This window comes from Alligator mississippiensis, chromosome 1, assembly GCF_030867095.1.
Source record: "Alligator mississippiensis isolate rAllMis1 chromosome 1, rAllMis1, whole genome shotgun sequence".
In the NCBI taxonomy this organism is placed as follows: domain Eukaryota; kingdom Metazoa; phylum Chordata; order Crocodylia; family Alligatoridae; genus Alligator; species Alligator mississippiensis.
In genome coordinates this window covers 195,973,273-195,988,749 of record NC_081824.1, presented here as the reverse complement: position 1 = coordinate 195,988,749, position 15,477 = coordinate 195,973,273, and the positions used below count along the sequence as shown (strand labels likewise).

Below are 15,477 nucleotides of genomic sequence, written 5' to 3'. Positions count from 1 at the left end.
TTTTGAAAGTAGCCCCTCCCCCCTCCCCCCCCCCCACCTTTTGATTATTTTTATTCCCTGTCTATGCCCATGTGGCAGTGTTGCCAGCACATGTGAGAGATCAGTATGTGCTCTGATCAAAACCGACTCAGTCAAAGCCTGCGCTCCTGCTTGGAGCTCAGTGGTCCAAGCATGCTCTCGTTTCTTCGTTTCCCATGTGGAAGCCCAGGCACTCCCCAGGCACTGTCTGGCATTGAAATGAGTGCTTGTAGGTGCATTCCTTGATGTAAATACAGAGATGAAATCTCAGTGTGCATCTTTAGTAATGGAGGCCATAAAGGTTGGCAGACCAAGCTGATCCAGATGCAAACTAGGCAGTAGGAGGTAACAGTTTTAAGACTATCAGAAGTAGAGTACTTGGGAATGCATCCGCATGAACTTTTAAGTGAGTCAAAATGCTGCAAAGTGGAGATGCTCCTGTTCCAAGGTGTATTCCTGCTGCTATCTACAAAGCTAAATAAATGTTTTAAAAAGGTTGTGTGTGGACATAAGGCAGCTTAAATGAAACAGATTAAAGCTAATCCAACATAACATCCCTAAGTAGACAAAAGTAATGCCTCCTGCATCTCCCCTAATAATGCAAATAGACTTGATTGGAGATGTGAACTGTTAGCCAAGTAGGAGTGAGTTAGTCGGCAGTAGAATTTGTTAGGTTATGTTTAAATGTTGGTCAGGGACTTGCTTATTTAGAGACACGCTGAGGTGTTAAAAGCTCTCAAGTACCTAGATAAAGCAGGTTGAAGACGAGGGAAAATAAGGGTCAAAGACCTACCTATGTATTTTTAGTGAAGCTTTGAGTGCAGTTAAAATGTACAGAGAGATACCCTGTGGGGGCAACAATGGCGGTTTGAAAGAAAATAAATCTGAAGGGAAAACCAGTTTAGCAGAAGACAGCAAGTAGGCAAACCAGGACTGGTTAATTTTTTGGAGAAGTACTGCTTAAAAGAATACATTGTGTGTGTGTATGTGTATGTCTGTATGTATGTATGTATTTTACACACACACTCACTCTCTCTCTCTCTCTCTCTCTCTCTCTCTTTCGGAAGGGATTCCTCTCCTGAAGAGTCTGTTATAATAAAATACACTGGATATTGTGACAGTAGAGAAGAACACAAACTAGTAATGGGTTAGGTGGGTTGCAGTAGAATGGTGAGAAAAGCGTGCATAGTTAACAAGGGGAACATTCTTCCAGGGGGAAATGTGCTTAATCTGCTGTTTAAGTTTTCAATATCTGTACTGATAGCACACAAGGGACACAGTCTATAAGATAAGAGAGGTGATTGTGAGGTGAATTTTTGTATTTTTTCCCCTTTCTGTTGCTGATGGTAAAGTGTTTTCCTCTTTGTATTTGAACCTGGCTAAGAACTTGTTATTGATGATACAGCAAATTAGCAGATTTAACCCTGACACATTCAACAGGACTGGAGTTATCTGTGATAGCTGGTGCCTACCTGACGATGCTGTTGACCTTACATTTAAGAGGCTTGTTTCAGATAGCCAAGTAACAGACCATACAGATTATAAAGGAGTTAGCATAGCTGGTAAACATCTTTAGGTGACTTTTGGTCCATATAGTAGCTGGAAGAAGAGACCATTGACAAGATACGTCACAAAGATGAAAGCACTGCAGCATATGTATGTAAATGTCTTCAGTCAAATCTTAGGCCACTGCTGGATAAACAGTTTGCTTGTTTGCTTTCATTTACGTCACAGTTGACTTTAATATATTTAGGACCTTCATAATTACATTGTTCCTAGTTGGTAAGTGATGTAGAAAATATTTTCTATGGCCATAGCTTTCCAGTGATATTTGTAACTGCAATGGTCCAGGAAAAATGGGAGAGGCAAGGATGTTTGTAAATGATACCTTTTGTTGGACAGTCATCAAAACTATTCTTCAGGACACCCAGAGCTAATTGGAGAAATTGAGGCAGTCTATTTATTACCCGTTATGGTTGCTGTAGCAATATAATGGTTTCTGTATTCAAAAGGGACTAAAATGCATTGTTGAATAATGTGTAGATATTTTCAATAAAGTAGGAAAAGACAAAATGAGAGTAATATTTATTTAATAAACTATTTTTGCTGCATTTTGAGATTTAATCATCAAATCTCAAACTAGTGTGGGTTGTACTAGGTCCTTAACTGGATGGAAGGCCATTAAGGAAAACCCATATTCAGAAGCAGTGGTGCTGATTCATTTACTAAAGTAGTGCTTTTTACCCTCTGGGACTAAACTAAGACTGAGCTAAACCTAAATTTAATAAACTATTTTTGCTGCATTTTGAGATTTCAGACAACATGAAGCTTGCCTTGGGCCCAGAGGACTCTTCCTCGAGTAATTAAATGCAGCTTATAGCTCATCCCTTTTTTCTGTTCAGTTTACAGTGCCAGTAGCTTGCATTTATTTACAAAGCCAGATTAAATAAAGCAAGGCCTTTATGTCCACAACTTGGCCAGGAAATTCAGAATCTCTTTGGCTGGGTAAAATATTAATGAATGCCCACTTCACTGAAGCCAAAGCAAACACACATTTTCATGCAGTTTGTGAAACAGAGATTTCTGGGCTCATGTACAGTAAAGGGTTTGTCAATTTTGAAAGCATAGTTTAAACAAATCTTTGTCCTTATCTTGGCAGTTTACTGAGATTTATCTGCGCTGTAGTCCATCCCACTTTTCTTTGTATAAAGGACTGAAATTACCTGAGTTTTATTTCTGTGTGTGTGTGTGTGTGTGTGTGTAGATATATGTGTGTGTATACATTATATATATATATATATATATATATATATATATATATATATATATATATATATATATATAATTTAATCTGCTGATTGCCTCGAGGAGAGGCAAGTGGCAGTGGTATTTGCATCCTGTACAGCAGTTGAGAACGGATGATGCAGAACAGTATACAATGAAATTAAACTACAGGGGGAGCATAGGTATATCAGCCTTATCTCTTTCTACTAATTCAGGAGGGTTTGCATTAAGAACCATGTACTGGGAAGCCAAAAAGAATTAACAATTTTATGATCCTGCCTCTGCCTCCATCTCCATCACCTCCTTTCAGTTCCCCCATGCCTTCCATTTTTTATGCTTCTCCTTCTCTAAATTCCTTTCCTCCCACTGCTCCCCAGGTCTTGTTTTGGTTTTGGATTTAAAGCTGGAAGATCTAGCAGCATTGAATCTCCCTATATTTAGGTCAGTCTTAGTTTAGTCCCAGAGGGTAAAAAGCACCACTTCAGTAAATGAATCAGCACCACTGCTTCTGAATATGGGTTTTCCTTAATGGCCTTCCATCCAGTTAAGGACCTAGTACAACCCACACTAGTTTGAGATTTGATATCAAACTTAGAACATGTATGGATGCAGGTCTTGATCAGTTGTGGTACATGGTTAAACGCAGTCAAAAGCAGCCACTCATGGCGCTGACCGTGTCACTTTTGTGTGCTGTTGGCAGTAGAGACTTTCATAACTTAAACCTGTGGGATGCTGGGTTTAGATGGACCTTTGACATTACCAGCTACCAATACTATAGATGACTGGTGCTTCAAGAGCTACGTGCAATTTTTAGGACTGTCAACTTGTAGAAGGACCTCCTCCTTTTTCTATTACAGTGAAAAAATAGTTGGGTTTCTGTTTCTTGATTTCATGCCCAGCTCTTGTCTGAACTTCTTTGCATAGCTAGTTCATTCAGGAGAGTTAATATTGCCTGTTCTTCTTTCCTTTGTAGTTGTTGTCCCTTGTTGGTAATTCTAGGGATAGCGAGAGACCACTCAATATTATACAACTTCTTACTTCATTTCCAAAATTCTCAGAGAAGAGGATGACATAAAGATTTATTTTTAAATCTATGCCCAGATCCTCTGTCTGTTAGAGGATGCAACTATCTGTTTAGTGGTGCAGTTTCTGTCACCTGAAATAGAATCAATATCTGGTCCCTAGTGTATACAGAACTTCCGCTATTTGAAAGAGCTCCTTTATATCCAGAGTTTTATTTACTGTACAGACCAAAACTATTGGACCCCAGATCACCAGTTCTTGAAAAATTAATTTGATTTCTGCAGTAGTCTTTTTGTTTGTAGTTTGCTTGCTCATGTGTGGAAAGAAGATCTGAACATATCAGTTGTATTGTTTGGCCAACAGGTTGCTAGGGTCTTCTATTGTTATTTTTATTATTTATATAGCATCCTCAACGCATATGTCAATACAGAAGAGCAGAGCTGTAGTTGGCATATAAGCCTCTGGTCAGAGGAACGTAACAGTTGGAAGACAGGGTGGGCACAAATAGAAAAACACAGTAACACACAGAGTAAATAGTTATTAAAGGCAGGAAGTGCTACAAAACCAATGAGTATTTTGAAAGAGTACATTGGGAGAGCTTGGTATGTGTTAAAAGGGAGGCTGTTGTGTGTCATTGGTGCTCTCTGTGGGCGCCTATACACATGCCTGATGCCTGCTTTGCCGCATGCTAATTAGCATGCACTGGAGCTGGCTTGATTAATTGAGTCTGCTGGAGTACTTTGAAAATGAACAACATTTTTGAAAATGGAGCTTGCTGAAGCAAAATCCAGCATCCCCGGTCTTGTGTATTCAGCATCCCCATGCTTCAAAATCACGACAGGGGCATTTTAACTAAAGCTTGTTGAACACTTTTTAGTTAAAGCACCCCTGCTGCAATTTTGAAGCATGGGATGCTGAATAGGTGAGATGCTGTGGACGCTTTATTTACAGTGGCTCCCGAGAGCCGTTCTAATTAAAGCACCTCCCTCCCCCACCCTGGAGCACATGTAAAGATGCCTTTCATGTTCTCCTAAGGTGATGTCCCCAAATCCTGGGAAAAGCTTATGCCCCATTTCTTTGATTGGACCCATTTATTTCCCTCAAACCTAACTTTTAAGTGCAAGCAACAGATAAAACATCTTAAAATTAAATTTGTACTGGATTTCTCGAACAGGAGGTGAAGTCCCTCTCTCACGGGCTGGATGGTAGCTCCTTGAGTCAGGGCCAGAAAGAACCAGGCCAAGAAGATAAGAGACTGAAAGGCTGGGGCTTCAAAGTGGCAAGAAGTCTGGGCTCCCCCTTGCTTTAGCAGCACTGCCTTCAGGGGATTCCCTGAGAGACCATTCAAGGCCACTGCAGTCCTGGGCCAGCACCCTGTGGAGGGCACTTGGTACACAAGGATCTACTTGTCACTCCTTGATCTCATACTACCCAGTCCTGGCAGAAGTTGGAGCACAGCGCCATCCACTCTAACTTCCACCACCAATGTAAGGTCCCTAATGATCTTTAGCCTGCTCATTGTGTTCTGGGTTGATGGTGCAATTGTGGTTCAATACTTTTACAAGTCTCCACTTACTTATTTGTGTACTTTTATTACCTCACAGTCATATAAAAAAAAGAATATTTAATATGTCTTTGTATGATGACAGTTTCTATTTTGTAAATTGTGTGCATTTTGATTAATTTTTTTTTTTCAAAATTTATGCCATATACACTGTGAAAGAAAAGAAGGGCATTCGCATTTAATGAGAGCTGAATATTTCTAATACTGTAGAAAATAGTAAGTTCAGTAAACCTTTTCAGTGGATTTCAGTATCCATGAAAGTTGTCTATTTAAGGACTATGGAGAATAAAGGCCTCTTGTTTTTATCCAAACAGGTGCTGCAGAGACAACAGTAGTGCACATTTTGTCACTCTTATGTGCCCTTGTACATCAAATTTGACTTTAAACCACTTCAGGTAGAATGAAATTCTTTCCTGTGCAGAGCACAAGACTTGTGCGTCAATTATGGTCCATTCAAGCCCTGTTTTGAGGACTAAGGAGGATTTAAATACCATGTACATTTAAGTTGTGCCTAAAAACAAGAGAAAATCACAAACTTGTTTCACATAATCTAGCAATAGTCAGTTCAGTCATGACTGAAACACTACCAACTTGGGCCAGAGTCAAAGCAGGAAGCAGCAATGAAAAGACTTTTTTTTATTAGACTATGAACTCTGAGCCATAGGTCTCCTACCGGTTTGGTTATTTTTAATTATTTTTTAAAGCAGTCATAGGAAACAATGGGTTCTGACTTCAAACCCTAAAATGAGTTAAACTCAACTTCTTTTTTCTGTAATCAGTTCCAAATGAATCTCTCACTCCAAGGAACACTCCACAACTGACTCTATTGAGCAAATTGATTTCTCATGTGTATAGCAATCAAGTTAAAATCATTGGCAACAAAAGGTTAGAAACTTCACTTGAAAGATGATGTTTGAGTTGTTTTAGAGGGCTTTTGATTATTATCAGGCTTAAAGAAAAAGGGTAGGCCTGTGTTGAAACTGTTTGAGGGTCAGAATTATTTCTGGCAATTGCATACTGTGCCAGTGTTATGCCACTCTTGCATGTTTTTAATTTTGCTCTCTTTGCATGATCTGTTCTGCATTAATGATCACCTTGTCATGCTAGCATTTAAAAACTTTTTTTTTCCAAATAATTCCCAGTGGTAAGATGAAAGTGTTAATAGAAATACTTTAGTGGAGGTCTAAATTAACTTAAACACTTGGCTAGATCACAGTAGAGGTTAGGCTTACAATATCTTATTACCAGGACCAATAAACCCCCATTCATTTTTTTCATTTAGTATGTTAATTACATTCTTATTCTCTCAGGCACAGACACACAGCACAAGCTTATTTCAGTTTTGTGCTGAATACCACAATTATATTTTGTATGTTTATGCTTAGCTTTAAAAATTCACACCCAAACAAATAAACTCAGATCTCTCATTCCAAAAAATCAGTCTTGTTAAACTTGGATGTCAGGTTTGTAAGAAGTAGATGTTTAATGTTAGCTTCAAGTCCATAACTTAAATCCTTTAAGTAAGTGGCCTAATGTTCCAAGCTGGTGAGCACACAGCAGTTCTCATTGACTAAATTTCAACCACAGGATCATCCTTCCCCTGTAGTACATAAGACGACTTTCATGAGAAGTCAACAAATATATAAACACAGTAGAAAGACATAAAAAAAACCTGTGCAACATAGGTAAATCCTTGTATACTTAAGCAATACATACAGCTCTGAAGTTCAACAAATTGTGCAGCAGTTGCAGAATTTCGGAGAAGAGGCCCCCTCAATTTATAATGCGTTCATTTACTTTTTGAAATAGACCATTTGACTCCAAATCTGAGAAGCATGAAGTTCAAGTTGTCTTTCTTTTGCTTTAAACATCATCAAAGGTTTGATTTTCTTTTTGTGTGTGTGTGTGTGTTTTGTTTATTGCTTCATCGTGTTTCTTAAAAGTGGCTATAACAGCTCTAGGTACTTGTGCAAATATTAAAAGATAAATAGCTAAGGATAAAGTTCCAAAACACAGCTTTGCCAGGCAAACTAACCCAAACTTAAAAAACATAAATTACTCAAGTAAAAAATAGCCAACCATAAAATAGTACCTTCCTTTATCCAGCTGTCCTATATTCTTGCGCTCAGTCCCTACAAGGATGTTTAGGTTTGGAAAATGCTTGCCCAGGGCACAAACCTTAGTAGTTACACCTCCGGATATAAGTGCATGAATAAGGGAGACTCTCTCCTGTCCTCTCATTGAGCCACCTGCTGACACCCAGGCAGTGAAGAGGAGGAGGAAGCTGTCTGATTCAGAGTAGACTTAGGAGACTGGGAAAGTGAAGAGACTGGGACTGGAAAGAGAGATCTGTGAATGGAAGCTGGGGAAGGAAACTAGAAGTTTGGGGAGGAGGGCACTCTGGGACTGTTTGAGCAAGGAAACTGGGGCTGGGGGAGAGAAGTGATTAGGAACTGTTCATGGAAGATTGTTTTTGTACCAGGTGAGGTAGATTAAAGGGGTAAAAATACTGAAATTAGACAAGAAGTTGCAGGACAAGTAAAATGAGAATAGTAACAGAGACTGGGACTAGGAGCCAGTGGGAGAGAAAAACTAGAACAGATGGAAGGAGACAGAGCCTGGGTAAGGAGTTAGGTCGAGAGAAAAGAGCTAGGACAGGACAAACAGGAAGGAGGAACTGGAGTTATGAGTAAGTGGGAGACTTCAGTTGGAAGAAAAAGCCTGGGATGCAGGACTGGAACTTGGAGTCGGTGAAAGGGAAAGCAAGAGATGGAAGGGACGACCTCAGAAAGAATGTAGGAAAGAAGAGAGGTTTGTAGTTGGTTGAAGATTAAGACTGCTGGACAGCAAGGCTGGAGGTCAAAGGGAGGAGTAGACTGATCAGGAAATGAGATTAGAACTAGGATGAGAAGCCTGAACAGTGGAAACTGGGACTGTGAGAGCAAGGAGGAGGGAAGTAGGAAGAGGTGCCAGACGTAAAAAGGACGCTGCACTGCGCTATGCAAACACTGGAGGGGGTGAAGCAGAGGGGTTCAAACTTCAGAGAATGAACAAAGCTAGGAATGAAACACAAAGTTCTCGTCATTCTTTTATGTCAGCAAATGTCTGTGAAGGTTGTTCCCCATCCTTCACTAATGCTGGCCTGTAGAGAGGATGACAATGGTTATTGCTATCAGTTGCTCCCTTAGCTCTTTCTACTGAACCTAATGATTTAAGTGCTCCTATGTGGGTGTAAATATAGAATCATAGAAAATTAGAGTTGGAAGGGACCTCAGGAGGCCATCTGGTCCAACCCTCTGCTTAAAGCAGACTCTCCCCAACTATATAATCCCAGCCAAGGCTTTGTCTAGCTGGGACTCAGAAACCTCCAAAGATGGAGATTCCCCCACCTCTCAGGGTAACCTGTTCCATTGTTACTACCCTCCTAGTGTGAAAGTTCTTCCTAATATCTAACCTAAACTTCCCTTGCTGCAACTTGAGACGGTTGCACCTTGTTCTATCATCCGCCACCACTGAGAACAGTCTAGCTCCATCCTCTTTTGAACCCCCCTTCAGGTAGTTGAAGGCTGTTATTAAATCCCCTCTCAGTCTTCTATTCTCCAGACTAAATAAGACCGGTTCCCTCAGCCTCTCCTCAGAAGTCATGTCCCCCAGCCCCCTAACCATTTTTTTGCCCTCTGCTGGACTTTCTCCAACTTGTCCACATCCTTTCTGTAGTAAGGGGCCCAGAACTGGACACAGGACTCCAAATGTGGCCTCACTGGTACTGAATAGAGGGGAATAATCACTTCCCTCAACCGGCTAGCAGCTATCCTACTAATGCAGCCAAGTAAGCTGTTAGCCTTCTTGGTAATAAGGGCACACTGTTAGCTCATTTCTCATAGAGAAATGTCTTTCTTTTTTCCAGGAGTAAGTTGTCTAATTAAAAAAAAAAACAGCTGATTAAAATGAAAAAAACTTAGGAAATGACACACCGGAATCTGTGTTAGGAATATTAGGTTTCCAAGGCCTGTGTTCAAATTTTAGGAAATGCCAGAATTAAGATTTTTTTTCCAGAGGTTTCCTGCACCCACTGCTGCACAAGATGAACCCTCCCTGGGTAATAAAGGAAATTGTTGCCCGTAGGACTGACCACTGCCTCCTTTGTCCCAGAAGTTGAAAGCTATATAGTGAATGAGTTAGGAGTTTGCAGTAAGGTGAAAGTTTAGAACAGTTGAATGGAGCCCTGGAGAACCGGCTGCTTCCGAGACAGAGGTCCTTTGTAATGCTAGGCAAAACAAACTTTTCATTAATTTGTGTGCTCCTCATTTTCTGGATACCCAACTTGAGATCTTGTTGGGCAGGCATGGATGCCTCTGAAGTCGATCGGAACCGTGTCCTGAATGCGCTGTTATATAATGCCAAGCACTCAGAAAAATCAAGTCCCAAGTGTCTTAAATTGGGTTCAAAGGGTACCTTGGTTCTCCATCTGTAAAATGAGGATATTACCATACCCACGTCTTCCTAGGGGTACATAAAAAATATCTGTAAAGCCCTCAGATAATGTAGAGATGAGCACCCTGGAGAAAATGAATAATTATGCATACACCATAGGTTTTGATTAGTGCTTATATAGCCATATATATAACAATAAAAAAACAAAATGTGAAATTGGTGCTTATTAACTAAGCACTGTCCATCCTGTGTACTGAATCATACCCAGGACCTCTGGAAAAATTAGTACTGGGTCGTGCAATTAAAGATTCATTTACATGCAGGCAACTGAATTAATTGTTGCTTGGCTTGATGCTTGGCTTGCATTTCTTAACTTCTGAGTGCTTGATGTCACAACTTCAATAGCAGTCTTTTAATCTAGTTTGTGTGTGTTTATGCGGGGGGGGAGGCTGTACATATATACAAGTACATTTTAAAAAAAGAACAAATGGGGTGTTTGCCAAACACCTTTTACTTAAAGCTTGGACAAATAACATATTTACTTTGGTGTAAAACAGGAGTGGAAACACAATATGTAGTCATAACCAGTATCATTTACTTATATCTGGTGTAGAAATACCCCTGAAAAATCAGGTGTAAAGTTCCACTGCTGTGTTACACTAATTTAGATGTTGGCTAGTCACCATTGATCCTGGGAGAGCCATTTGCACAAGGCAAACAGGGAATTATTACCAGTTCCCCCATCACCTAGTGGCTAAGCAGCAGCAGCCTCTTGCATTCAGCTGCTCTCCAATAGCTGTTCTTTTGTCTGTTCTGGATTCCCATGTAATTTCCATGGGCATAAAAAAATGTAGTTTGCACTCATATAAGTGCATTGGGACCAACCCCTTACATATTGCATTCTGTTCTTTCATACTTTGGTCTTGCCAGTGTAGACTGTAAGCTTCATAGAGGTTAGGAACCTTTCCTCATAATAAGTTTAGACAGACAATGGCCTCTGTGGCTACTGTGCTATAAATAAATACTGCTCTTTTGCAGCTTGCTAGAAATTATTTAGACAATAGGAAGCTGAGCAAAATATCTTAATGTTTCGAGTTAGGGTATAAAATTATTGTATCTAAATTATTGCTGCACCAGATTTACTTTGTTACCCAGATGAGCAACTTTATAATCCGTTTGTTTAAAATGTCTTCCATTTTTAATGGGAAAATGAAATAAGTATAAAATTAAAAATAAATTACCTCTGTTTAAATGAGTCATAGGTCCCAAATTTCTGTTCTGCCTGACACTCAAAGTGCCTGCATTCGTTACAAATATTCATGGCTCAGATATTAAATAGTAATTCAGGTAGTGCCTTCTCTACTCAGACATGCTTAATGTAACTAATCTCACAATGGATTTGAAACTCTGCATTGTACCATGCTTAAGTAATGAGCCAGTTGAAGAGGAAGGATAAGCTGTGACAATGCAAATTATTGTTCGGAGAAAAATCCAGAACAAGATCAAAGCATGTTGCAACCTAAGTATTCTTGGGGTGGTTCAAATATCTTATTAAAAATATATTGGAGAGTTGCCAAAAAGCAAAATTTCATAGTTGAAAATGAATAGGTAATTGTGTTAGCAGTTCTCACCAGTCATGGTAAGTAGGAACCCAGAATGAAGATCAAGATATAAAACAAAACTTTGGGAACAAATTCTGTACCAATCCTTATATAAATAAATAAAATGTGTATCCCAGCAATGCTAGGACATGTCTTCCAAAATACCAAACATTAACTAAAAGCTTTTGCTGAGCATTTCAGAACTTTAAAAAATGTAATTAAAAAAAAGAGAACTAATACAATGCCACTTACCAGGATTTATTGGTGTGTCTGTGCACCCTACTTTCCAGTCAACAGCTAAGTGCTTTTTTGCTGCGGAACTTTATATTGCTACTTCCTCTTGGGTATATTCTTTTCCCAGTCACTGAGGATTATGTTCCAACATATGAATCACAATGACTTTGGTTTTAGTATTCCCATGTTTCATTTCAACACCACTTCATCACCCTAAGTTATTCTTAGCGCTATTGCACAATACCAAGTCATCATATGGATGAAGGCATTATTTTCTGTTAAAAAGGGAGCCTATTAATTAGAATGGAAGAGTGAATGGAACATGTTAAAATCAGCTTATCCATTACAGACTGGTTACTGTCCATTTGCTGATAATGATTCATTTAGCCACATTAGTTATAGTACTGTACTATGATGTACTAGTTCTGGCATGTCAGGTTCTTAAAAATGAAGGGAGAATTTTTAATAGGCAATTGTATTTGCTTAGCTCTGGAGTGTCAAAATTCAAAATGTTGAGAGTGCTTTTAAATTAAATAATATACTCTGAAATGTAATTCAAAATCAACTCTTTAATTGTAAATTACGCTTTTGGATTTAATGACAATGCCTTTTTAACCTGAAGCTAGGACAACTTTGAATTTCAGACAACCCCCCAATAATTAAATAATAATTAGATTATATTCATGGAAAATTATAAATTTGTTATAATTGTCCGTGTATAAAATGTAATTATTGGAAGGCTGTCTTAAATCCATCCCTCCCACTGCTGCAGTGGGGAAAACAAAGACTCCCCTTGAGCCACTTGCCCCCCCCATCCCAGTACCTATCCCCCACCTGCCCCCTGCCTCCTATCTTCCCCCAGCCAAAACTTACCGCATGCAACAGGCAGCTCTGGCTCTGGGTCTAGCCAGGGGCACAGAGCACATGGTAGCTCTGGCCTTGGCCTGGCCAGACGCTAGCAGCGGCTGCAGCTCAAGCCTGTGTCAGGGCCAGAGCCACAGCAGTTCCCCAGCCACTGCATAGTCTCCTCTGCATTCTCCCCAGGCTCTTCATGGCATGGTCTCCACTGTGCTCCCATGCTGCCCTCCACTGTGCTCCCTCTCCCACTACATAGTCTACCCTGCTCTTCCCCCATCACATGAACTATCCTGGCCTGGGGCAGGTAGCAGTGACACTTTGAGCTCTGGCTTCAAAGCCTCGACAGCTCCCTGCCCCAGAATGATACTTGAATCCACAACTATGGGTCCCCCCCCCTATGTTGAAGGGGGTGGAAATATAATCTTCAATTTGAGTAAATACAGGACGTGGGCATCTTTCAGAAAGCTGGTGATGTTTTATTCTGGTAGTAGGAAACTAAGGAGAGCCAGCATCCTACTCTAAAAGGTTGTTTTTGTTAAAGCAGCAATAAATACTTACAGTCACCCAATTACATTAATATTATAATTTATGTGCAGCCCCTTGCATTGAATTCCTGCACTTTCCTTGTTCTAAATATTATTCAAATGTGAGGGCTTCCACTCCCTATCATGTCCCATTCCCTCCCTCCCTTTAAGAACTCTTAAAGGTCCTGTCTTCTCTAGGGATATACGGCAATTTTGCATAGCCGTGCAGCACACTTTAACATACTTTTCATCCACATTCAAAAATACTCTTGATGGTGTCACCAGCAGTGGCATCTCTAGTTTAGATCAGTCTTGCTTCAAGCAAATCTAACCACTGTTTTTACTGACAGCTCTACAATCACAGTGTCAATGTGGATACTGAGCACTGGCAAAATACTTAGTCTTAGTGCTGCAAACAGTGCTCCCTCAACCATTACAAACTGCACCCATCACCACTGTGTCATAGACAAGAAGATTTTCCTGGGTTTGGTTTTTCCAGTCTAAATGTTCCTCTTCTTAACTGGAACATCTAATTCCGTAGGACTTAAAGCTCACTCTCTGACGGAGAGGATGAGTAAAGAGGGGACAGTAAATGGGTGCATGAGAAATTCAAAAGAGTAGTTGAAGAAAGCAAAAGGAGGAGGATGCTGGCTACTAGTGGAAAGGAGGGGTAGCAGTGGGTGTATGGAAGAGCAATTTCTTCCTTCCTCTGCTTATCCCCTTGCACCAAGTATATTTTAATGCTAAGCAGGTGTTTAAGTGCCTTTCAGTTTTGAATGTGGCTAAATAATAGAAGATATTGATGATAGGGATACTGAAGGTAAGGGTATTATTTTCCTTTATGCCGAGGCAGGATAACGACAAATACTCGGGACTTCATTTTGGCAATAATGAGACTTGCCAGCAAGAATTTAGGATGTTTTTTGTAGTAACTAGCTATCACTTTAAAAATTAAAATATTAAACACATATAGATGCCTCAGACAATGACAACATATGGTTGCTTCAAGCTCTAAAATTCTGAGATGTTTCCCTCTCCAAACAGTGGTCCATATCTCCAAGTTGAATTGAATTTACTGTAAATTGTAATTACTGTAAAAGTAAATTGATTTTTACTGAACTAAAGAATGTTTAGATTACAATTTTTTTTTTTAAATTCCATTTAGCAGCTTTTCAGGTTTTCTTTCTTTTTTTTCATAACTGCTGTGGCCTGTTCCCCATAAGGTGTCCTGATTACAGGCATATAGTAAGCTGTCTTTAATACTTATTTTACTAAAAAGATTTCATCATACATTCATAGATGCTAGGGTCAGAAGGGACCTCAACAGATCATCAAGTCTGACCCCCTGCCTAGGCAGGAAAGAGCACTGGGGTCAGATGACCCCAGCCAGATGCCTACCCAGCCTTCTCTATAGACCCCCAAGGTAGGGGAGAGCACCACCTCCCTTGGAAGCCCATTCCACATTTTGGCCACCTTTACCGTGAAGAAGTTTTTCCTGATATCTACCCTAAATCTGCTCTCTGTCAGTGTGTGACCATTGTTCCTTGTTACCCCAAGAGGCGCCATTCTTCCAGTACTATCCCTATGTTTTAGTTTTTTTCTCATTCCTTTCATTTTGTTTTAATTTGTGCTCATTTCAACATTTACATTTGCTGAGCTAAGTGAGAATCTATACTTTTACCTACTTGTGAGGATCTGCTTTACAAAGTTTTTTTGTTATCTTCTGAGTGAAATAGACCAGGACATACCCAGTAGATGCTGCAACCTTTTCTTTCATCTTTCCTGTCTATACAGACTGGAAACTTCTTAGGGCAGGAACCTTCTCTCAGTATGTTTAGATGGTGTATGGCCTTTAGTGCTATTTTGCTATAAATAAATATTACTCTTTTGCAAACTACTAGAGAATTTAGAAAGCAGGAAGTAGTAGGTTTTGAGAGCAGGGTGCCAAATGGATTTCTTTAGAGATGAACTCCTTGATGAAAGACTTTGCCGGATTTGGTTTTCTTCACAAAGACCAAAAGGATTTTTCCCGAGTCAGTAGCATATAATCAGGTCTTTTCTGGGTTTGGTGATTAGACTAATAACCCCATCTGATGCTATTAGCTTATTCATATGTATGGTCAGGCAATTTGAATATAATGAGGTTGAAGTATTCTCTCTCTGTGCTGGGTAACTGACCTGATATCTTTTGTGTGTTCTTGTATACCCCACCCCCTGTATTGATTTATCCAGAAAGATTAGACTGTTAAGAGCCTAGTTGATTTTGCACAGCACTTTCAATAATTGTTCACTATTATTTGCAGATCTATAATGAGAATAAATTTACAATAAATGAGAAATAAAATCACCTTGTCTAAAAAGTGTATTTTATTACATTTACCTTTATAATATAAAGCAGAGGTTGTGGTTACTTTATGGCCCTAATTTTCCTATTTTT

At 39.6% G+C, this 15,477-nt stretch overlaps 1 protein-coding gene across 6 annotated transcripts in view; it reads left to right on the top strand.

Moving 5' to 3' along the window:
- THADA (THADA armadillo repeat containing) overlaps nt 1-15,477 on the top strand; it is a 290,497-nt gene that overhangs the window by 259,269 nt on the left and 15,751 nt on the right. The window contains exon 38 of one of the 6 annotated variants that reach the window (XM_059718574.1): nt 5,000-15,470. The exons of the other annotated variants lie outside the window; for them this stretch is intronic. Within the exon in view, the coding sequence (XP_059574557.1) occupies nt 5,000-5,034 (35 nt within the window). The 3' untranslated portion in view covers nt 5,035-15,470. Of the gene's footprint in view, nt 1-4,999; nt 15,471-15,477 lie in introns of those variants that run through there. 6 annotated transcript variants of the gene reach the window in all.